At 38.9% G+C, this 25,354-nt stretch overlaps 1 protein-coding gene across 2 annotated transcripts in view; it reads left to right on the top strand.

The window, feature by feature from the left end:
• Window positions 1–25,354, top strand: part of BNC2 (basonuclin zinc finger protein 2) — a 327,256-nt gene that overhangs the window by 285,346 nt on the left and 16,556 nt on the right. For both annotated transcript variants that reach the window (XM_080371893.1, XM_080371894.1), the window contains exon 5: window positions 17,443–19,409. In XM_080371893.1, the coding sequence (XP_080228019.1) occupies window positions 17,443–19,409 (1,967 nt within the window). The remainder of the gene's footprint in view (window positions 1–17,442; window positions 19,410–25,354) is intronic.

The raw sequence follows: 25,354 nt of genomic DNA, 5'->3' as shown, positions 1-25,354 counted from the left end.
ATTCTCCCTCTTTTTATTTTGCTTTCTCTTCCCCCCCTCCCCAGTTTCCTCTGTTCCCCCTCTTTTTTCTTTCCCTTTCTGCCCCCTGCCCTTCTCTTTCTCTTTTTCTTTCTCCCCCTCCAAACATGTAAAACACCAGCAGTCATGCACTGTAGATTCATAAAAGGTGGGAATATTTCTAGTGCTCTGGCAGGTAGAAGACATTGTTACGGACTGAATACACTTACATCTGAAATATTCCCAGGGAGGCTGAGAACCACTGACATGGTAGGTATGTAAAACCATGTAACTGACATCAAGGCCTGTTGCACTTGTGTAGCCTTATTGAATCAGTGGAGCGCTCAGTCCCCAGTGAGGTGGATGTCACCAGCATCTGCATTCCTGACAAGCAGCTACACCTGAGGTTCGGGGGACACTTAACCTATCTCTGTTGAGCCCCGCATGACTGGGGCTTCATCACAGGCTTTGGAAAGTATGTTTTCAAAGCTAAAGCAATAGCTTACATATGTTGATTGGGTGTAGTGGAGGGAGTCATTAGGGTGCATGTTCTTCAGCTATGGTGTCTCTTAAGTGTCACACGTGTTGTGCTCGGACTCCAAATGAGATTGGTTCTCCTGATAATAATGTCATATAGACACTAAATAATGTTAAGATATATGAAATGGATTATGACTCTCTAATATTGCCTCTAAAGTTTACCTTGAACATGGCATATCCCATCCCTCTTTCTTTCTTCCTTCCTTTGTCAATGGGTTTCATCTTGTTTGAAAGTCCTGTATAGAACAGGAAAGGAGGATGGGGTTTCTTACTCCATTTCCACTAAAATAGCAGTTAAGTCACACACAGCACAAAATCCAAGCCAGATAAATGAACTGACAGAAGAGCACTGTAAGAAGCCATTGTATATCCCACAAAAAAAATTCAGATATAGTAAAGTCCAAGAAACTTTCTTTCAGGGAATTCTACCTCACCATCTTTGACTAGAGAGCTGTTACCTGGGCGGTAGTAGAGTGGTGATCAAAGAACTTCAAATAATAGGTAGAGTTCTCCAGGAAATGTAGACAAAATGCATGAAATGTGTGTGTGTGCATGCATTCGTAATTATTTTAAAGCTGGACACTGTTATCCTGGGGTTTAGCTCTTCGGTCCTGAGGCTGACCTAATGCTATGCCTTGAATGCCTGTATTCCTTGCGCCCTGTCTAATACTTGGGCTTCTTGTGGTGAGTCTGAAATTCCACTGCAGTGTTTGAATGGAGAAACTTGTGGTTTATAGCATCATCAGTACCTTGAGATGGAAATGGGGCTTTATGGAAATCAGTCTTCCTTAGAGGGCTCTGTACAATACAAAGCGCTTGAAAAATACTAAGTGAATGCTACTTTTACTGTTCTGGCATTGGCCCAGCCAGTGCTTACTTAAGGATGCTTATACTGTAGGTGAGTGTTCTGCAGCCACAGCTCTCACTGCTCTGGTTGAAAAGTAGGAAAAAGAGGTGGGTGTATGGTTGCAGAGGGAGTAGGCTATTGCTTTATCCTCTCTCCTAATTCTCACACATGGTTTTTACTGCTTCTTTCCAAACCTCACCTGTCCTGCTGCTGTGAAAATGCAGCTTTATTCTTTGTCTCCCTGTGTTATTTTCCCTGCTAAAACTGCACTTAAGGAAGAACAAAGCCTGGCTTTACCCTAATGTTACTACATCTTGTGTCAAAGGCTTATCATGACTCATAGTACCTACAGTGCTTTCTTGGTATGAGTGTAAATTCAATGGTTCTCACTCTCTCAGATCAGCAAAAAGACAGGTGTAAGCCACTGCATTACAGCGTGTTCTGACCTACTGCTGTTGCTATTTGCTATGTCCTTGCTCTTGTGTGTGTACCACAATATAATTGTTTAAACATGCTCACACTGCTGTGGTGTTCCTATGGTGAATCCTGCATAGTAATTTGATTTGATTAATGGATTTTAGAAGGTGTGGTCCCCTCCTTCAAGCTCATGTGGATTGAGACCACCGTGTTATACGTAACCTTGCCTGTTTAGCTCCACCAAATTGAATTAATTACTCTGTTGTTCACTTAAGCAAAAATGCATAAAAAACTTCCAGGAGTAGATCACATAACAACACTAATGTTGCATTTCTAATGGCTTGGCAGCAGTAATTTCTTGCTAAGAGGACTGCAAGACATACAGGTATGTTTTAAATAACTTATAAATGATAACTCCATTCACATTTTACAGATCCCTTTAGCAGTCTGACCTTACTGTCCCATGTGGGCAGAATTGACAGTGGCTTGCAGTCTTCAGTTCCCATTTGCCTATTTCAGGATAGTAGGAATATGGCCTTATGTCTGTACAAGATTTTCTGTGTTGTTACCACAACTGATCCAAGCTCAGTTGGTCTGTCTGTGAACAATAAATCTGAGAGTCTTCTTTCCACAAAACTCTGTAAACAGTTTCATTTCAGACATTGACATCATTGAGGAACAGCTGAGAGAGTCTGTGATTGCCAAGAGATTTGCTTGGGTTTTTTTCTTTTGTGCAACATGATACTTTCTCTTTGCTCCATAGTGTGATTCACAGTGCACTTGGTGCCATATGAGCATTTACATTTGCATGCAGGTTCCTTATCTAGACTGTTCCTTGTTTTATTTTAAAACAGACATTTATGATTGATTCAGGGTCTGAACTGTAATCTGTTAAATTTCTGGGGTTTAGAATGCACATGCAGGATTGTGTTTCCATGTAAGACATATATAGGTAAAAAAGATTATTTTATTTTAATAATTTAATTCAGCCTCTCAGGAGAGTGCAATAAATAAATAGGATATAAAATATTTGCATCATTGTGGCTGTGGCCTGAGGAGTTTCACATACCACCATAACCTTGTCATCTTTTGGTTTGGATATACAAATTCAAAACCAAGAGGCTTGTAATCCTCTATATATTGATTTTTTATTATTAAAAAGTGAAAGTTGAAAGGCAGCTCTAACCCTGCTTTATCAGCCATGCTTGGACCAACTTTGGATGCCATTTCTAAGAGCTGGAGTTGTGCCAAAGACATTAAGTTACTTTTTGCTTGCATTTTTCCAAGCTATTCTTACTGCTCTCTTTTTATGAAAATAATTCATTTTATTTGCTTTGCAACAAATATTTGTATTCAGGGGAGTCTCTTCTGTATTAAGACACTGTCTGTCTGTCCCCTGGGGTAAGAGGGTGGCTTGTAAAGTTATCAAAAGAAACTTGTAACTATGAGCACTCTTATTTCCTTCAGAGTTTGCTGTGCTACAGATAATCTAATGACAGTTTATTGGTGTCCATTTGGGGAAGAGGGATTGGTATTTTTATTTGAGAATTATTTCACTTGGGAAACTCTGAACATAATAAGCATGAATGAAACAATCACAACGTAGTGTAATAAAGGTCATTATCTGAGAAGGTGAACTAGAAAAGGTGTTCATTCATTGTCATTTATGTGTCCAGATATTGTAGAAGTGAATCCTTCTGACCATGTCCCACTGTCCTCCACTGAAAAACAGTGTGAATGTTATTGCATTTCTCTAGATAGGTTCTTTCTAAGTCTGTATTTTCTTTTCAATTCTTCTGTAGCTCAGTTCATTTAAAACATTACTGCAGGACAGAGTTGTTTGAATGCTCATAAAGGCAGGTGAAGTTCACAATAAAATTCATTTGATGTTACATGTAGGGCTCCACTGACTTCAGCCTTTCAAAGTTTGTGGCATATTTTTTGTTACAACATCATAAATGAAGTAAGGGAAAATGCTGTCTATGTTGATTTTAAAGACAAGGATCTCAGACATGGAAGGACTATGATTTGTCCAGAGTATACAAGAAGTGGCCATTGAGTCTAGGGCTAAACCTTCAGTACCCCCGGAGCTGCTCACCTCCACCTCTCTTTCTGAGAGTACAATGTGAAAACACATTAAGAATGCAAAAAGACGGTTTCTCTTTTCAGGCAACAAATGTTCATAGTTTATGTGATTTCTGTTTGATATTATTGGTCCTACTTTAAACCCGAAGTCAAGGACTTTTCAGTTTCTCAGGCTTTGCCAGCAAGAGGACTGCAGAGGCACAAGACATTGGGAGGGCACACAGCTGTGAGAGGTGACCCAATTTGGCCAAAGGGGTATCCCATACCATGGGATTTCATGCTCAGTATATAAACTGGAAGGGGGGGGGGGGGGGGGGGGGGGCGGGTTTGACTGGGGCTGCTGATCACTGCTGGGGGACTGGCTGGGCATCGGTCAGCGGGTGGTGAGCAGTTGTGTCGTGTTTCCTTTCCTCCCTTCCCTTTGGATTTCATTCCTCTTCCCTTCTCCCTCCTCTTCATTATAACTGTTGTTGTTATTATTATTATTACTGGTTTTATTTTATTTTATTTCAATTAAATTGTTCTTATTTCAGCCCTCGAGTTCTACATTCCTTCCCGATTGTCCTCCCCATCCCTCTGGTGTGGGGCAGTGAGTGAGCAGCTGCATGGTGCTTGGTTACTGGCTGGGGTTAAACCATGACACATGTCTTCCAGTGTGCTCATCGACATGATTTGCTCATGAAAAATGTGCTTCTGTTCTTTCTGTTTTGTTATGGAGAGCTGAAAATGGTAGCTAAAACGCCACAGTGTGCAAAATTCTCTGGAAATGATGAATAATTGATACACAAAAATAACAGGTTTAGTTTAATTCTAAATGTTCACCTTTCTCTTCAGAATTTCCTTTCATAGGTAATATTGTGACATTGTTAACACCATGTACATTTTACATTTTACAGTGTTTTCTTGCTTACCTCAACCCTTACCACCTGCTGATCTATGTCCATACAAAGTATCACTTCGCTTTTTGAATCAGTTTTAGATCAAAGGTAACTAGTTTCATTTAAATGTAAAAGATCTCAGGCAAAGCTGAATAATACCTATGTAAATAATATTCCTTAATGAATAGACTTCTCTGTGAGTAACTCAGTATCTCTAGAGATTGCTCAAAGAAAGTTGATGAAACCCAAAGTGTGCAAAAGTAAAAATTGCACCGTATGTGGAATTTTTTAAAAGATCCTAACTGGCATGAATAACTATGATTCTCCTGTCTGCTTTCCTAGCTGTCACCTGTTTTCATTCTGTTATTTTGCCAGGGGGATTTGTAAATTTTTTTCAGTTAAACAGGTCCCACAGTTTTCCTCAGAAGCAGCCAGAAGTATTTTTCTGCCCCTAAAGGTTAATGTTGCATTTAGGGCCCACACTTGCCTGCATAGAAAACCAGGTATTAATCCTTATCTTCCTTTAGTGGGACTACCTATATATAGAGAGATATATACACACACTATATATACACCTACGTAGATATACTCATGTATACCTATTATGTGTGTAACAACTGTCTCTTGTAGTTTCTCTGCTATATGCGAAAGTCAGAGGCCAAAAAATCTCCAGATTCAAAGAGAAATATTAATAATTTCAACATGCTTTTTTTTTTTCAAATAGTATTGTACTCAACTATAACAGTTTTGTATGACCTTAAACATTTTAAACCATCTGTTGCCTGGCACTTTACCATCAGCCACACTGGCTGTACTTTTCCTTCAACATAGAGAAAATAACATACTCAGAAGGAGGGTGGAAGATTGCTGCAGCACTTCCATTTATTTCTGCAGTGGATACCCCGCTGAAAGTTGCATTGACTGAACACAGGACAGACACAAAGATCGATCCTAGTGGGACCAAAACCCTTGAGGTAGTGCTTACTCAAAATCGATCAGTCTTTTCAGTTATCCCTGGCAGTGATGGCTGTTACATTTTCTAAACATTTCACTACAGCTTTTTCTTCAAACCTATACTGAGAGCATGGTCAGAGGTACTGTCCTCATCCATGATCCATTCAAAACATTGTTATTTTCAGTAATATTAGTAATTTTGTTACATTTCAGTTTATCCATTCTTTCTCGATATGACATTATCATAATCCAACAAAATAAATGTATACCTTTCTATGATAAAAAAAATGTCAGTGTTGATATAACCTTCTGCATTGTAGTAAATAATTACCAGATTTTGAAGAATTCTGTCATTTCTTTTTTCTTGTACAGCGGCTTAAACAGTCTTACGTTGCTGTCCTTCAGGAATCATAGTTCTGCTCCAATTTGCGTGTTGTCCTCCTGACTTCATTTTTTTGTACTGCACTGGTCAGAAGCTGATGCTGAATGTGTTTTAGGGTGTGCATAAAATGGGAAGGTGTGCTGAACGAGGAGATGTATAAAATATAAGGCAAAATCAAATGCATTTTGAATATGCAAATATGTGGCATTATCATATCAATGCATATATCATTTGTGAATGTATCATATATCTGTATATAAATTGTGTCCCCAGAGCTGATAAAAAGCATTACTGTGTAGCCTCGTTGCAGGATGCAGGGTTGACATGCCCATTGTTATGCATTGGTTTTCTTGCAAGCTGCGCAGCAGGCAGTTTCATCTAAGTAGCTAAAAGAGCATCTCACTCCACGAATCGTCCATTTGCCTGCCAGGCTGGCAAGTACCCTCATTCTAAGAGTTAAATGTCAAGTCTGAGGAAGAGTGAGAGGACTCAGTTTCTGCTCAAGCCAGTGGTGAGAGGAAGTTCATGTGCTCTGACTGCACTGAGCTTGAGGTAATGAGATTTGTAGCCCAAGACACAATAAGAAGCACACTTGTTACTAACTTTTTGTGATTAATCTGATTGCCAAGCAATACAAAACCAGTACTAATAGACCTTCTCTGACTCAGGAAGGTGCCTTCCCAGGACAGAGGGGAAATGCACTGTCTCTGTTGTACTGTTTGCAAAGGACTGTGGTTCCTAGGGCTGCCTCTCCAAGACCAACATAGGAAGAGGCATTATTTAAAAAGCAGCTGTTTTTAACATTCTTTACTATAGATTTGTTTTGCCTCTGAGCACTGGCTATGTATGTGCTTCTTGTGGAAGTCATTGAGCCATTTTTGGTGAAAGAAAGAAACAAGTCAACTTTCTTTCTCAAAGCAGAACATACCTGATATCAGTGATGTCCCACCAAGTAGTGTTTGCTTAACTGTGACTTCAAATTTCCTCAGAAAATGGAATATATCAGGAAGCTGGTATTTGCTGATTCTGCTTTCCTCTTCTGAAGTAGAGCTACCTAAATCCATATAGGGTGAACTGAACTCAGAATTTTTTCTCTACCTATGTTGAACTCTAATTACACCAAGGAGGTGACTCAAAGTGCAGACACTGTGGAAAACAGTAGGCAATGTGCTAATTTAATTTTTTATTTATTTATTTAATCAATACATTGACTCTAGTGCTGCCTGCCAGATTCTGCTCTGGCTTGTGCACTGAGCAAGCCTGATGGAGTCACTAGGACTGGTCAGGGCAGACAGGATCCAAATTATTAGTCTTTTTTGATACTGTTCTGAAATGCATCCATTAAATTATTTCCTGTGGTTTTATGGATGCTACTTCTGTTCTAACTATGTTTGGATTTCTCAGCTAAAAAAAAAAAAATAAATAAAAAAATTCCTACATGGCTGTGGTCAGAAACAATAGAAATTGTGGAATTCAGCGCAGCCCTGAATATGAGATTGTTTGGAAAATACCACTGGCTCATCTATCAACTGTTAAATCAGCAGAAGAGTTCTCAGGAGGTGATCATGGAATTACTGCTACTGTAGCTTTCTCTATTTCTTCTGTGTTACTGCCCTTAGGGTTACCACTTCAGAGCCTCCTTCCACCACAGTGTCCCATCCACTTCTAAATATATATCTCTTAAAACATTCAATATGTGTTTACTAATTGTGATCAGGCTAAAATTCAAGTGCTGTGCTTGTAGGATTTATTTTTTTTTATCAGAAGCTGTATTTAAGTGATGACACACAGTAATTTGTTCATTCTTCTGTCAGTGTAATTTACAAGGCAACGACAGATAAACATAGCTATACAAGATTCATTTACAGTGACACAATGGCAGATACACAGAGCAGAACCCTGCCTATGAGATAAAGTGGACTGAGTGACTTATGCAGTAATTAGGGGATAATTGTCATTAACCTCGCAAACAGTAGTTTACCCATATTGTTTAAAAGGCTCCAGGATGCATAATGACAAGGTAATCTGTCAAAGCGCTAGGGGGAAATATTAATAAGATTTGTGCAAGCTTGGATAGAAAATATGCAGAAAGCGGCCACATTAAGCTAATTGGTGGATGAATATACACTTGTAAAAGTGCTTCTAATGGCACGTTTGCTGCTCTCCAAATGACTACTGTTAATGTGGAGAAGTGGGCTGCCTAGAAAGTCAGGACTGCTGGGACAAGAGGGTATTAAGACATGCAGGCACAGTTATTATTACTTTGTACACTGTAATATAATTTCCCCCACTTTCTTTTGCATTTCAGTGCCTCTAATGTGTGCAAACAGATAGCTCATTTCATGTACTGTAGCAGTTTTGTATTCCAGTGACCTTTGCCTTTTTGGTGTCACTTCTTCACCCTGCTGTTTCCGTCTTGCATCACGTTGCCACCTATGACACACCTGGGTTTTTTGGTGTAAATTTTTCAGGTAAACAATCAAAGAAAAAAAGCCTCATTAAGATCATGTTGTGCATATTGCAAGTAATAATGCATAGTCCCCTAGTGAATACTAAAGATGGAAATCAATCTCCCAGTTCTTCTGCCATTTGTAAACCCAGCATATAGTGCAGCTGAATCCCCTTATTGAGGCACAATTTGGGTTCCATCAGAAAACCAAGCATGTAATGAAATCGAGCCTATGAGTATAACTTACTGGCACTTTTACTCCAGTGTTTTTGTCCTCAGCATCTTCTCAATTCCTTACAATACCCTGGGTTAGGCAAATTTCTTACTGAGTTCTTTGGAACTTTTACTTACAAGCACAGAAAGACTCAGCTTTTGTTGCTTACATTTTCCAGTTAGGGTTAAGGCTTTAGTCAGTTTAGATTTAAAGTGAGAAAAGGACAGTCTGATAGTCTGATGTGATTTGACTGTTGGATGTCTTGCCCTGCTTTTGGTGCAGCCCATGTTAGATGGAGCGAGGATGTCAGGCATGATTTGTCTGTATTATCACATTGGGCACTGGGGAACATCTTGGTTGAAGAGAGCCTGTGTGTCTCTTGTGGCTGTATGCATTGCAAATACAATACCTCATCGGTGCTCTTTGTGGATGTTTCCTGTTTCTAATAAAAACTATGTGTCATTCTTTCAGTATTGGTGAAACTGAGGCTCAGAAAGAGAGGCTTGTAGCTTACTAAATGTACTGAAATCTGACAGAGGATAGAAAACATTGCTTCTCAGTGAGTTGCACAGCACTGACAGCAAACAGTAAAACCACAAGTGATTTCAGGGACTGATAGTATCAAGGCAAATTTTCTTATATGGCACACCAAAATGGGCAACTATATATACAAAATTTGGTGAAAGCGACTATGAAAACCAGTCATTGCTATGGTTATATGCATGCTGGGTATTTCCTACCTACTTACATGCAAAATTGTAGTTAATTTATAGCTGGAATTATTTCAGTGGTTTGCCAGGTTTCTGTCCCTGTTTACATCCTATCCAGAAAAGTCCCCAATGGCACCTCATACGGTCTGAAAATTTTGCCTTCGTACACTGTACACTTGGTGGTTTGTTTGCCTTTAGGAGCCATGTCTGCCTAAGGCAAACACTTTGTTACTTGCCACAAGTTAGTGGCAAAGCTTCTTCAGAGACATTTCAATGAGTTTTCCACTCTTGCAGGTTGTAGAGAAGCAAAAGTATCAAAATATTCCTCTATACTTAGGCTCCAAGGTTGTGGATTTCAAGGTGTTTAAGCAAACTGAATACCCAATTTCTATAAAACCTTGATATTCTGCCATTTGATGAATAGAAGAAAAAAAGACTCATCTTTAGTGTGCATTAAAAATGTTTTCATGAGCATATGCCATAAAGCATCTGGTCTTTAAAAATCTTTTCATAGTCTCAGCCAGAACTTATGGTGAAAGAAATAAATGTTTCCATTTGAAAATTTTTGCAGTTCTTGGGGGAGAGGGGCAAAATACTTGGCAAGTGGCACTGATATTTCAAAATAAATGTCAAATAATGAGATAATGACAACTGCTGAAAGATACTTTGGATCTTTTTAAAGCTACTGAATCGATGTGTATCCATGCTAAATGGAGTTCCGCCACTAACAATTAGTGACAGATTTTGCCATTTAATAGCTGTGACCAGCATAACAGTCGTTTGTAAATCAAAGCAAACTTTTTTTGACATCATAGGAGTTATACAACTATAAAAGTAGTAAACGCAAGAAGAGTGTCAGGCTCTGGCTGTGCTTAGATTCTCTTCCTGCAAGTGTGGACAGAGGTTTACTGTGAAAAAAACTTGTCAGGCACCCAAAAATCAAGAGGTTTGATGTAGTTGCTATGATTAAATGAAGCTTGAGCTGTTGTAATTGAATATGTTGTAACCCCACAGTGATCTATCATAGTTTTAAAAATAAAAATGCTGCATGCAGTGTTATTCAGGGGAAAAAAAAAAAAAGAAGTCATTGTCCTGTGAATTATACATTCTTATCTGGTCTATAATCAAGAGCATTCCATAACAAAGTGAATATTTTATCAAAAGTCAAACAATATGTTTTAAAAATCAGACACATTTAAAGCTAGTGCCTTTGCATCCTAATAGTTCTACTGGAGTTGCAGAGGTGAATACACATTCATCAAGAGCAGGAAACAGTACAGATTGATGTTTCTTTTTTGAAAACAGGAAGAGACTCTCTCCCCTACCCCCCAGTTTGCATGGATGCTTTATAGTTGGCATTTGACAGAGTGTCATCATCTCTGAGGGCAGTGCTTTCAAATGTATTTTAAGGCTGGTGAACCTGAAAAATGAAAAGCCATTGTGCAGTTGGGGTGCCCTATGAGGAATTTCAGTCTCCAAAAGGAGTTGTGTGTTGGGAATCCAGTTTTTTCATTCCATTCCCTGCAAATTAGTCCAGAACCAGTGCTCCAGCAGATTGTTTGTGCAGGGGTCTGTGCTGCTGGCACATGTCTTTGGGATGAGATATAAAACAGAGGACCTGCATACTTTTGGTCAGTAAAGACCCTGTAGGCCATTTAGTGAGAGTGTGGGTGGTTAACGGCGGTGTCCTGGCTAGGTTTCAGCTGCGGTTATTGCATTCCACCTCCTTACGTTCCATCTGCAGTTTCAGCAGGACATGGTGTTCCTCACTTTCACTCCAAAACCGTTGAGCAGTGCTCCTGTGCGTCGTTACACAGCCGCTGTGCTCCACCATGGTGGTACACACTCGGTATATATTCAAACAGATTTGGCTCCACATCATGCTTCAGGGTTAAGTTATGTCAAAATTACTTTCCAACATGGTCAGTTGAATTACTTTGGATTTCAAGTGCAATTACTCTGGATCTAAAGTGCAGCCAGATTTGACCCAGTGTCTACAGTATTAGTTAGTGAAGTCTGCAAAGGCCTTTGGGGGTCCTTTTGGTCAAGACACAAAAACTTTTTGCTGCTGAATGCAGGAGACCTGGAGTCTAAGGAGCAAAAGCAGTCTAAGGACCTGGCAGCAAAAGTAAATATAAACATTCATATAAGTAAATAAAATCTCCTTCATGTTACTGTTCATTTGAATACATACTGCCAGTATCATTCTCAGTGATACTTTGGGGAAAGACAGCCTTCCTCTCTTCCCCCGCTGTAACATGCTGGTATCCTCATGCATACCCTGTGTCTTTGGGTCAAAGAAAACAAGTCCCAACAGGTAAGAGAAAGGAGGTGTCGGAAGGCAAGAAGATCTATCACTTTTGATTTTTCTAGCAGTGTGTAGGCTGCAGTGAAGCCAAAAGATAAAGATTTCCATTATTGATTGAGAACTTGGTAGTGCTGCACTGTGTTTATTCCTGCTGCACCATTGTAACTCAAGGAGACTCAAGGAGGCTGCTGACACTTAAACACGAGTTTGTTCATATGGTTTTAGTTGGTGAAGGGGGGCTGGTGGGAGCTGGGTAAGTGACAGATGAGGGGGAAAAAGTTTTAACCATAGCTGTTTGCAGGCTCAGTGTGTTAAATCTCATATTGGTTGCACATGTATAGTCCTGGTGAGCAAGTATGCACACATTTTCATGTTTACAGGAGCAAAGGTGAGTTAGGTTCAGCATGGTAAGAGTACCTATCAGGAAAATTAGTATGTGGTTGTATGTGTGAGTGTACATTTCTATGGAAAACTAGACGTAGGGCTTACTTTTGTCCTGCCAAGGTCAGTGGGAGTAGCCAATATGAGCAAGAGGTTGCACATTGCCCCATCTGTAATAATGTGAGTTGGTGTGCTGCTGCACACTTTTGGGAACTTTTACCCCCAGGAGCAGTAGGACTACCCATAGTGTAACAGCTTGAAATGTAATTGGGAAGCAAAGAGATGCTCCTGGGAAATTCAGCCAAACAAAAACAACAAACCCTAAATCATGGAAATCATGTAGGCTTTTCTTTATTAGAAACAAATGTTGACTTTTTTTTTCTGTCTACACCCTAATTAAAACCATCCTCTGCAATTATAGTATGACCAAATGAATATCTTTGTCTGCTTTTCAGCTGTTACAGCTGCACTCAAAATGTTTCTTTGAGATCAGCTAGAAAATACATAGCTCTTTAAGAAGTGCTTATAGAAGCAAGAATTGTGATAAACACTAGGCTCGCTTAATTATTTAATCAAACATGTATCTATGTAGTATTTTATAACATGGATACTTAGCTGATCTGCATCAAATGTGGCAGTTTTATGGTACATATGCAAACTTGCTAGAATATGAAAGCCAGCAATGTGTTTTCCTATGTAACTTTGAGTGCTTCTCAGAAGTTATCACAATAGTGCCCAAAAGTAATCCCTGAGTTTTTCCCAGAATATAAGGCTTAAGAAGCAATTTTTACCTTTTTTTTTAACCTTTCTGTTAATCTCAGCTCTTGTATAATCATGTCTCACAATGTATTCAGCCAGGTGTATATATACATTTTACCTATGCCAAGCAGTTAATGAGTAAGGTAAAAATAGAACTGCAAAAAGTCTGTGATTCGTTCATGTATTTACATACATGTGTCTGTGTGAATTTAGACATACAAAATTACCCACAGGTAATACAGGCACAGGAATCAATAGAGCTTCCCACACAAAGTGAGAGTTTTATTAAACTAATTTTATAACAAAAGTTCAGGGTTTACAGTGTATGTTTATAGTATATCTTTGTCTAGACTGTCGTATTCTCTAAATAGACAGGTTTTTAATTGGGAGGTTTTAAAGCTGAGTTGAAAGCTTGAAATTTGTAAAGCCTAAAAGCACTCAGGAAATGAAGACTCATCTTCACAATCCTCCCAAATTAAGCTCCTAAAAATGGGAGTGATCTCTGTGTCCATCTTCTGTTGTAGTCTGTTCGTATCATCAAAGATAGTCATCATGACACCCGTCATCACCTGTTCTGTCTGACCCAGAAGTTTAAGAGATGTACCCTAACATATCCTGACACATCTCATCCTAACGTACGGTCAGCAAAAATGAGGAGGCAGGTTCAGGGTGGTTAGGGTGATTAACCATGACATTACTTTATAGATCTAATGTAGTATGTGTCTGTATATGAATCTATACCTATACAAATAATGGAGTCAAGTGTGTGTTTAGATTTAAGAAAAGATTCAAGGTTATGTCTTGGAGGTTAATTTAATTGGATTTAGAGATTGAAAGATTTTCTCCATATGAAATTGTGAGTGTGTTACCTACACATACAAAATAAAACTAAATTAAAAACAAGGCTGTTTGAGCAAAAAAGGAAGAGCATCTCTGTATGCCATAGGGGTTGGGCTTACTTGTCTGTTGCCTGGCTTAGAGCTGTAAGTGTGCAGTGGTATCTCTATATTCACTGACTTCCTTGTATACATTGTCACAGGAGGCTTGGCTTAATCAGTTGTGAGCTGAAAAAAGTAATATAAATTGGAACCTTTTGTCATGAAATATTTAAATGTGGATATGATTTAATGGCTTTGGGGAGAAAATTTACTGTGAGAGATTGTAAGAAACAAGAAATCGATTACATGTAAGAAAGGACTTGAACCTCTAATCAGGTATTACCATATACAGAGAGATCCCTAGCTAGTTATAGCTTAATTCAAAGGGGATAATGGTTAGATTTTTTGTTAATTTTAAGTTTTATCAAAAAATGACATTCCTATTCCCTCTTTATCTAGCTTTGCATAATACATACTTACAATGATTTATGGAAAGCCATCACTATGTAAATATTGAAGTATATGCTGCACCGTATCCATAAGTATGTGTTTTCTATGAAATACAGGCATCTGTGCAATTTTTCTTTACTTTTGATGGGGCATAAAAGCCAAATAACTTCTTGCTGAAAATTAACAAAATATAGCTTGATATAACTCGTAGGAATATGCAGTGATCATTTAAGAGCTGTCTGATTCCCTGCTGTTTCTCTGACAGTGAGGGTAAACCCATGACAATCACACCCTTGACTGCCAGTGTCTCTGGTCAGTGGGACTTTGCAGCTGCTGAAGGTCTGGCCATCCTAGTTGCAAATTCTTAAACTAAATGAAACAAAGAGTGGTAGCATCTCATTGAGGGGTAGCTCATGTAGCCAACTGCCAGCTTCTATGAGTTAAGCTGTGGAATAACTCCCTGAAAGCGTACTGGGAGCCCCCACATTTGGATGATGGCTGCCTGTCCTGTGCATGCAAGGAGCTGGTTGTGCTGCTGCTGGGAGAGGGACTGTGCAATACCACCTTCCACTGATGTGTGGGAGTCTGTTACACGTTCTCTACCTACTGTTCACATTAGTTACTATCCTGCTGGCTATATTTAAGTTTTATTTACTTAAATATCCATTTTTGTAAAGCATCCATCTGTTACATAAGCCTGTGAGTGATTTACAAATTAAAGCAAAAACGAAACAAAATTAGTACCAGTAGTACATTATAAAGCAGCCTGCAGCTGGCTGCAGACAGGAATCTTAAGTCAATACATGTAAGCAGTGTAAATTAGATGATGTTATTTCCATCTTCAAACAGTGCAAGTTACAGTTAGAAAGAATTAATACTTGTGGCTTGGGATCAGAAATGTGTATGTATAGATTGGGTCAGAGGTAACAGTGAAGGCCTGGAGACCAAAATCTGAACTGAGTCTGGTTTTGCAGTTCCAGGGAGGAATTACTCAAAAATAAAGCTGGTATGGCTGACTGGAAGTTGTGGGAGTAGTAAATGTAAGAAGCTTCAGGTCACACTCATGGGGAGAGTAGCCAAAGTTAATTGAGTGGGAAAAAAATAGAATCTTAGAGCTTTAAAATATGAACCTGTCCTTTGATTGTTTGGTGGTGGTATTTTTTTCCTCCCTGCCCTTGCCCCATTTTGGTTTTGTATTGTTTCACATTGTTTTGTTGTTGGGTGGGGGTTTTTTTGTTATTCTGGATGATATCTACTAGATAGTACTGACAGGTCTGTGAAATACTGCTCCAACAGACAGGTAGAACTGTGAGGGCATAGAAATTAGAGATGTCCACAGTGCTTAAAGGTGTTTAGAGGTGCAGAGATTTCCTGACTAATGCTGCAAGCCAGGACCAGCATCTGCATCACAGTGTTTCCTGCTGTGTAAATACATGATGAACATTTTCTGCATAGAGATCGTTTCTGGGGCTTTCCATCTGGGTTAGCTGGGTAAGATTTTCCATAATTAATTGCTGTTGGGGGTTTCATAGTCTTGTAAGGTTTGATTGTGGGTGGTTATGTGTGGAGCCTTTCTGAAGGTTTGACAGTTGCACCTAAGGTACCGAAACATATATTGCATTGACCTTTGTCATTAACTTTGTGTCCAGAGAAGTGAAATAGATCAGAACTGAAATAATAAAATCACCTGTAATCAAATAAATATATTCTTTACTATTTGGGCCAAACTGCATTTTCCAGTACTCTAGGAAATGTGAGGGGAGACAAGAAATCAATCCTCTGAAGACTGAAGATAAAGAAATAAATAAGACTGGGGCAGGGGAAGCAGTTGGGGAAGAAAAGTATTTGCAGGCTTCATAATCAAACAAGAGCTAGTGGTTTTCGCAATAGTGTGTAGCCCAAAATGTTCAGATAAGGTTCTGAAGCTGAGATTCAAGATTTAAAAAGATCAGAGACAGTGCGGTGGAGTATCTGCAAGGCTTTCAAACTGTTTAATGCATGAGGAAACAAGGAATAATTCTGTTTTGATGGCCTGCAACAGCGCCTGTTGGTTATAGTTACTGTGCTGATGTTATGTCCAGCATTTGCCCAAAAGGAAAGATGCCAATAAAATGATGTATTCATTATATAAGTATTTTAATATGTTTTTATCAATACATGCTGGAATGGATTGCCTGACATTACATTGCAGAATTTTTAAGTCCTACCTTCAGGCAAATCTCATGCTTACTAGCAAAAATGAAAGTGTAAAATGCTTTTTAATGTATATTTAACAACAGATAGTCTAGTGATTACTGATGTGTATTCTCTCTGGATTTTTCCCTTGCTATCAGAAGGCAATGTTAAGAGACAACATTTTTACACATTTATGCTATCTACATCCATCAGATGCTTACTTTTTACATATTTTTAACTGTCATTTATAACAAGGCTGAAAAAAAGTAATCTCTTAAGTCTAAAGTGTACCAAGATTACAAGCTTACAATCAATTGCCACTAATAGTCCAGTTATGCTTAAAACCAGTGCCCCAATTTCTACCTTTTGATGCAAGTTTATAATGAATATGTTTTTCAGTATTGCTGTCATGGGAAAAAAAAGAAAAAAGGAAAAAAAAAAAAGGAGTAAGGTACAAGTATTATGTGCTATTTTTAAGACTTTTTGCCTTGCATCAAAATTTCTTGTGAGATTGCCCATGAGTGACTTCAGTCTTACGTCTGCTCATATTTAAGAAGCAAATCTATCAGATGCATTTATTTAGCTCTTTCTTATAGTGTCACCATTTAATAGCGATTAAGGTACAATTTTCTATATTTTACAATAGAGTGCACAGCAACAGTTTGTGTTTTACACTAATGTATGCTAAACAGTAGCATTGTACATAGATCACTGTTGTTAAAATACAAGCATTGAAAGCATTTTAGATCACAGAGCTCTGTGGTCTAAATTTTGTTTGCTCTGACATTATTAAACTCAATCTGTTTCTCTGACTGTGACTCTAATTACTGTATTTGCATGGCTGGAAAGTTTGCATTTTTTGGTCGAGTTCTATTAACGCTGTTTGCATGGTTGTTTTTTGAGCTTAGTGTTTCATGTCCAGGCAGCAGAGCACCTTCTATTGAATTCAATAATTATGCAGAATCAATAAGTTTTTTCTTTGTGTTTGTCTTTGTTGTTTCTTTGATATGGCCTCTAGGATGCTGCAGGCAAGGTGCTGGACCGCTGGGCCATCATGTCCAGGGAAGAAGAGATCATTACCCTTCAGCAGTTTCTGAGATTTGGAGAAACAAAATCCATCGTGGAGCTGATGGCAATTCAAGAAAAAGAAGGGCAGGCTGTGGCTGTGCCATCTTCAAAGACAGATTCAGATATAAGGACTTTTATTGAAAGCAATAATCGCACCAGGAGCCCAAGTCTCCTTGCTCACCTGGAGAATAGCAACCCTTCCAGCATTCATCATTTTGAAAACATCCCGAATAGTCTTGCATTCTTGCTTCCATTCCAATACATAAATCCAGTCTCTGCTCCACTGCTGGGGCTGCCTCCAAACGGCCTCCTGCTGGAACAGCCAGCTATGAGGCTCCGAGAACCAAGCCTTACAACCCAAAATGAGTATAATGAGAGCAGTGAATCTGAAGTTTCCCCTACGCCTTTCAAGAATGAGCAAACATCCAGCAGGAATGCTTTGACCAGCATCACAAATGTTGAGCCCAAAACTGAGCCAGCCTGTGTCTCTCCTGTTCAGACACCTACGCCCGTCAACGATTTATCAAAAACAGAACACACTAAAAGCTCATTCCGCATTCACAGAATGAGGAGAATGGGATCGGCCTCCAGGAAAGGAAGAGTGTTTTGCAATGCATGTGGCAAAACTTTCTATGACAAAGGTACTCTTAAAATCCACTACAATGCCGTTCACCTGAAGATCAAGCACCGGTGCACTATTGAGGGCTGCAACATGGTCTTCAGCTCTCTCAGAAGCCGCAATCGCCACAGTGCTAACCCCAATCCCCGCCTCCACATGCCTATGCTAAGGAATAACCGTGACAAAGATCTAATTCGTGCTACATCAGGTGCTGCCACTCCAGTCATAGCAAGTACAAAATCCAGCCTAACTTTAACAAGCCCTGGGCGTCCACCAATGGGGTTTACCACTCCTCCTCTAGATCCTGTGCTACAGAACCCTCTTCCCAGTCAGCTGGTGTTCCCAGCTTTAAAGACTGTCCAACCTGTTCCTCCTTTTTACAGAAATTTACTTACTCCTGGAGAGATGGTGAGTCCTCCAACCTCACTCCCTACCAGTCCAATAATACCAGCAGTGAGTGGCATGGAGCAGCATCCCCCTCCTCCTTCGGAGTCATCAGTACCTTCAGTGCTGATGCCCACCCCAGAGCCTAACGCGGACCTTGCCCCCAAGAAAAAGCCAAGGAAGTCAAGCATGCCAGTTAAAATTGAAAAGGAAGTTATCGATACTGCAGATGAGTTTGATGATGAAGATGAAGAGGTGAATGACAGCAGCACGATGGTGAATGACATTGGTCATGACAATCATTGCCATTCTCAGGAGGAGATGAGCCCCGGCCTGTCTGTGAAAGACTTTTCCAAAAGTGACAGAAGCAGATGTATTTCCAGACCAGACATAAGAAGAGCAGACAGCATGACATCAGAAGACCAGGAGCATGAGAGAGACTATGAAAATGAGTCAGAATCGTCAGAGCCCAAACTGTGTGAGGAATCCATGGAAGGTGATGATCATCTCCATGAACCTGGTGAAAAATCTATGATGCACAGTGACAGACCAGATGAAAACCACAATGACTCTTCCAACCAGGATGTCATTAAGGTGAAGGAAGAGTATACAGACCCTACATATGACATGTTCTACATGAGCCAATATGGACTGTACAATGGGGGCAGTGCCAGTATGGCTGCCCTTCATGAAAGTTTTGCTTCTACATTCAACTACAGCAGCCCTCAGAAGTTCTCCCCAGAAGGTGAAATGTGCTCCAGCCCAGACCCCAAGATCTGTTATGTGTGCAAGAAAAGTTTCAAGAGTTCCTACAGTGTGAAGCTTCACTACAGAAATGTTCATTTAAAAGAGATGCATGTCTGCACAGTGGCTGGCTGTAATGCTGCGTTCCCATCACGGAGAAGCAGAGACAGGTCAGTAAATATTAATTGATTTTCTACATTATTAAATGTGTTGAATTATGTAAGAATAGGCAGTTTAGGATATATGAAGAAATAGAGAGATGTACAATAATGATAAGTGACAATCGTGTTCCCATGACATTGAGAGAATTTTATCACTAAGATTTTCACTGTTGCTTGGCATTCAGAATAGTACATATTGTGACATCCTCTTAAGTGACTGGCTAGATAATAAGTGTCATTATTCTTTCTGTGTGACTGTGAACATGTGCATTGTACTTCTGTTTATAAGCTGAAGCTTTTATTACATTGATTTTCTTCTCCCTGCAAATTTAAAACAAGAAAAGCTTCTATTTAGTCAGTTATATACAATACAAGTATCTCCATACATGCATATCAAACCATAGGACAACAGGAGGGAAGGAGCGGATGGACAGGTGGATGAGTGGATGGAGGCAGAGAAGGGAAGAACTGCAATAAAAGAATGATTTCTATCTCATAGGGTCATATGAAAGCAAACAAAAATCATTTGAAGGCTGTTCCTTCTTGTCTTCAATTTTTCAAACTAGCTGCTATGTTGTAGCAAGAACAAGTAAATATTAAGAAAATAGTTGTGCCTTTTTTCAGTAGAACTTACACACCTCTCTGTCCACTATGGTCATTTAGCCTGCTTTATCTTCTTTTATGCATGTGGGCAACTCCCTTTCCCAGTGATGGGAATTATGCACACTCAGAGAGGAGAGGGTAGACCCCTACATATTTTTAAGATCAACCAGGGTATATTCTGCTAGCACTTCAAATGACATCATGCCCTAGCTATGCTGCATCAATACTGAAACAGTTGGGTTTAAACAGAAGCAGCTGGTCCTTAAACTCTTAGGTTGTTGGGGTTTTTTTATACAGCACTCTTTTTCATTCCTGAGGAAAATGTAATATAAATGGAATTTGTCAAGGTGGTAGGATAACACAGTTATTTCAAACTCGTGGATAAAAGCTGTAGCGTGTGATGATGATCGTATTGTCACATAACAAAATCTCTCTGGTTCATGGACTGATGGTGAGTGATCTTTTCCTTTATTTGTGTTTCATATTTTTTCATTATGTTGTAAAAACTCAGCAGACACAGGAAGGAAATTAAACCTAGCTAAACATTTCACACACAGCTCCTTTTTCTTTCTGCCCCCCCCCCCCCGCCCCCTCCCCTCCCCCCCCCCCCCCTCGAAACTGATGTGGTTTGAAAGTGAATATATCATGTCATATAAAATGAAAGCAAGTTAGCGTTGAGGATACTGAGGAGCCAGAATTCACTATTTTGATGGAGAGTCCAGTCCCCAAATATCTCGTATCTTCTGTTATCATTTATGAAATCCACTAAACAGAAAAATAGGAACACACGTAAGAATACATGTTCAAAATTAATAAGAAGGACAATCTAGAATGTTTGCGTTTCAGTAGGATGAAACCACTGGAGATGAAGCAGGTAAAACTAAATTAAGGCTCCTTTCTTGCTGTATCCTGATAACATTTATGAGACTTGAGTTTGACAAGGGAAGCATGTGAGTCAGTGGTATAATCTACACTGAGTTTAGAAGTGTGCAACCCCTCTCAGTTCCTGAAATTGCACAAGTTTTGTTCATCAAGAATATGGCTTGGTTGGTCTGTTTCCTCAAGTGGATTATGAAAAGTCAGTCAGGTACTAAGAAAAACAGCTTTGCATTCAGCATGTGAAGTAAAAAGTGGCCAGCTTTAGGGTTTAGAACTTTATGCAATGTATTAAATTTCATCAGGAATCCATAGATAGATCATGCTAATAATAAAGTTAGGATAGTAAAGATTTATATGTTCTAAATAAGAGATGACTGTGATGACATACATAACATATTTCTGAGAAAAGAACATTAAAAAAGGGAACATTTTGAAAATATTTTGTGAACTATGTAAGACACTCCTATTAAGCTGATTAAAAGCGAGCCATAAAATAAAAATCTAATTCAGGAACTTAAAATGCAGGCTGCATATTTATAGATAAAATTATTATTTACATAATATTATGAGTTATGTAAGGCACAAGACCTTCTTTTTATATCATTCCACTATTAACATTCAGAACGTGGTTCAGTTACGTGTTGCACTTGGGACAAAAGAAATTCAGTAGGCATATTATACCCTTTAATTGCAAAGATTTAAGAGTGGTTATACACTTCAAAAAAATTCAAAGGTGTGGTACAGTTTGTGTGCCCATTCAGGCTTGATGTTTTTATAAATTCATTAGCACTCCTGGTTTGCAACAGTTGTCTGGAAGTGCCTTGAAAGAACCAACAAATACTCTCATGGTTCTTGATAATTCTTTCAGATACTTGAGCGAGAACCATCTTCCAAACTTCCCTGGGCTATGCATTCTTAACCAGAAGTGCAATGTCCAGCAATGTGCAGAAATGAAAGCGTATGTGCAGCATATAAAAGAAAGTGGATGAAAGAATTAAGTAAACATTTAAAACATTCTTTTTTATTATTACCTCAAAATACAAGGTGTTTTTTTATATAAAGTTTGGCAGTAAAAGTTGAATTAATATATTATCTTTTTTCCCAAAAACTTTTTAACTGCCCAGAAGATTTTCCCATTTGAATTGTTTTTATTTTTTGCTGATATTCTTTTTGAATACATACATTAATTTTAAAGAGAGTCATTACCTAAGTATACAATTTCTGGCTCTTCAGATTATGGAGAGCTCCTCAAAGAGAACTGGATAACTAAATTTATGTCATTGGTAACCACGAACTTCTTCCAGCCACTTAGATCAATTTCACTTTAAAAAGCTCAGAAGCGTTTTACTATTAGTCGCTGTACAAGAAGTAAGAAATAGCTACCTGAGGCATGCAATAATAATTCCTGGATAATATTTGTCATGTATTGGTAATCCATTTTGGACATATTATAAAAAATCTGTGTGATTTGCTTGTGTTTTGAATCACATAATCTTTGACTAGCTAGAGAAGATCAGAATTTCTTTGCTTTGCAGATTAAAATTAAATAATTTTTTTTAGTACTATCATCTTAATGAAATCAGTCTTAGCTGTCCCATAGCTTACAAGTCTTGTGAAGTTATTACTTTTATTTTAGTCATTTTATTAATTATATTACTAGTCTTGTTCTAATAATATTATTAATCCTGTTATAACTAGTTAGAGGTCTAAACTTCATAATGCTAGTCATGTTCTATAAGAAAATACAAGCTTAAGCGGAGATAGATAACATCAGCTGATCCTTTTTGTTTCCTTTAGAGCCATCTGATACGGCTTAAGACCTTTTCTAATGCAATTATAGTTAATCAAAGGTTTGACTATATTCCGCCAGTCCTGTACATGCACAAAACTCCAAATTGTTGACAGTGGGTGTAGCTGTTGTGAATGGGCTTTGCAAGGGTGGGGTTGCGGTACAAACTGCTGGTTAGCAGAGGCAGCAGATCACGTCAGGGGCCAACGCAGTGCTGCTTTGTCCAAAGGAGGGGGTTTTATCCATCTCACAGCTGCAACCCTCCATTGTGGAATGCATCCTGTAGCAATTTGTGTTGAGTGTTGGCTAAATCCAGCTTCACTGTTCCTACATCGTTTGTGCCAAGGTCAACTCCTGTATAAATACCTTCTGCCAGAAAGGTTGGAATATCATCTGAGGTCTGTGACTAAACATTGCTGCTCCTTGTAAATTAGGGTCAAGATAATCAGAAATTCAGGAGTCCCACCTTACACGTGATTTTTCAACACAGGGCAGAGAAAAGCAAAGTGAAGTCCTGGCCCTTACTGTCAATGACCCAGTAATTCTGTTTTGCCTTCTCAAAATTAGACAGTATTGCTTTTGAATAGTCAAGCTCCACTGAGCCTAGTTTTTTTAAAAGGCCTTTTTTCACCTTCTGAGCTACAAGTAACATCACTCCTCAGATCAACCTTACACATACCTATATCTTTGGTCTTTTCCCAAAGCAGAGAATTGTTTCTGTCGTGCTTTTCCTGGAAGCACTACATTTGTAAAAACCACATTTTCCTTCCATTCCTCAGCAGCCACTCCCTGAATGAGCTGTTCATCCACTTTTGTTTCTGTATTTACTTCAGATGTCCTTTCTTCTAAAAGCAAGACATTCCTGCTACATCTTGTTGCAAGAATGCCATGGAGAATAAATAGGAAAAGAGACTGTATTAAAAATTTTGTTGGTGGTGAGAAGCAATGTCATAAGGTTCCTTTTGAAGAGAAAGACACCTTTTCCAAGTATTTTTTTAGATGGAAAAGAGAGACGGGAAGAAGATATATTCTTGTGAGAACTGTTGCACTTGAATGGAAAGAATACTCCTTGTAAAGTGAATTCTGTCTGGACACAGAGGTCTGTCCTGTGACTGAGGAGAAAGGGCCCCAGTGTTTAGATTCCCCTGGGATCTGCTCCCCAGCCTCATCTGAGAATCCTGCCCCAGTAGATACTGACTTTGCCTTACAAAGAGATAGATTTGGTTGGTCCTTGAAGCCAGCACTGAGGTACAGCTGCTCAGGCATGATCCTGAGCTGTGGATGAGACATGTGAATGGGAGAAGAGAACAGTTATTTCCTGTCCAAGGAGGACGGCAATGCCCCAGTTTTATCCAAAGGTCTGTGTTGGAGAGCATGTGCAGAGCTGAAGGTCTGGAAGGTGAAGTTCAGAGCACTTGACTTCTTTGTTCCTGGCTTTCACCTTTAAGAGCCAAGACTTTTGTGGTCAAAAACACTCATGAAACAGGAGGTGGGCAGACCTTACACCTTCAGTAAGTCTTGTTGAGAAGCTACAGTTGGATCTTAAGGAGAAATACAGCCATCTTCTCTGCAGCCTTAGTGCATGCTAAATCCCTCTTTCACCTCAGAACTGGCACTATTAATATCTGGATTTCTTAAGTGAGGACACAGATTTAGTAACAATATGTTACTGTATTTTCCTTTCTGTCATAGTATGAAAAATAAATTAATTCTTAGTGTACCTGTTCAGAGGAACAAAGCAAGAAGTTTTCACTTTGTGTTTCTGCTGCTGAAGTAGGACTATCAATTGCTCAGGTTTGCCTTTCAGTTTTCTCACAAAGTGAGAGAGAGTGTGTGTGTGTGTGTGTTCCACAAGATGGAAAAGGTGATTGAGCACCATGAATAAATTTGAAAACAAAATAATATCTGCTCATTAACTTATGAATAAATATGAGGCAACTATTGGTGCCAAGTGTGATCATGCCACTTGATTGCTAGTTAAATCAGTCCAGATTTAAAATGTAAACTCCTTGATTTCTATGGAACAAGACATCTGTAGGTGGTTTATTAAAACCTGCTGATGTCTCTAGAACTAAATTTGAGCAGATATAGGCCTCTGGGTAGCTGTATTGAAAAAGCAGATACATTTTGTCTGGTTACCTGACTTCTAGCCCTGTACAGGTGTGCTTGAATAAATTAACATCAGTTACCTATGATGAGCCACTGCATACATTATCAAGAGAGGTGAAGATGTGAGAAAGCTGCTACCTGCCCCCTGTTATCACCTCCTTGACACAACAGCACCCAGTTTTTCATCATCCTAGTGTGCTTGGAAACTTCTGCAGATAACTTTTTAAATAATTATTTTCTATAAATGCACTCAGTTCTAGGAACAGATAGCTCCAAGAAATAAGATATTTCACACCACTCCATGATAACTATTACTGTATTTCCCCAATACAATTAGCTGTCCTATACAGCTTGCATTTCCTCCAATAAGAACAAGGAAATCAGGTTTGAAGACATTAGCTGTATGATGAACTATTTGTCAAGAGACAAAAGGGCTATTTTTTATATGTATTTAAAATATTAACATATTTACACCTATACGACTGTTGATGGACATAATGCAGTTCATGAAGAGATTAGCTGCACATCCAATACAATTGTATGAACCATTAGGTTTTCTCTTGCAGAGTCACCA

The sequence above is a fragment of the Falco punctatus genome, assembly GCF_963210335.1.
Source record: "Falco punctatus genome assembly, chromosome: Z".
In the NCBI taxonomy this organism is placed as follows: Eukaryota; Metazoa; Chordata; class Aves; order Falconiformes; family Falconidae; genus Falco; species Falco punctatus.
The sequence above is the reverse complement of the archived record's forward strand: the minus strand, read 5'-3'. Positions and strand labels throughout refer to the sequence as shown.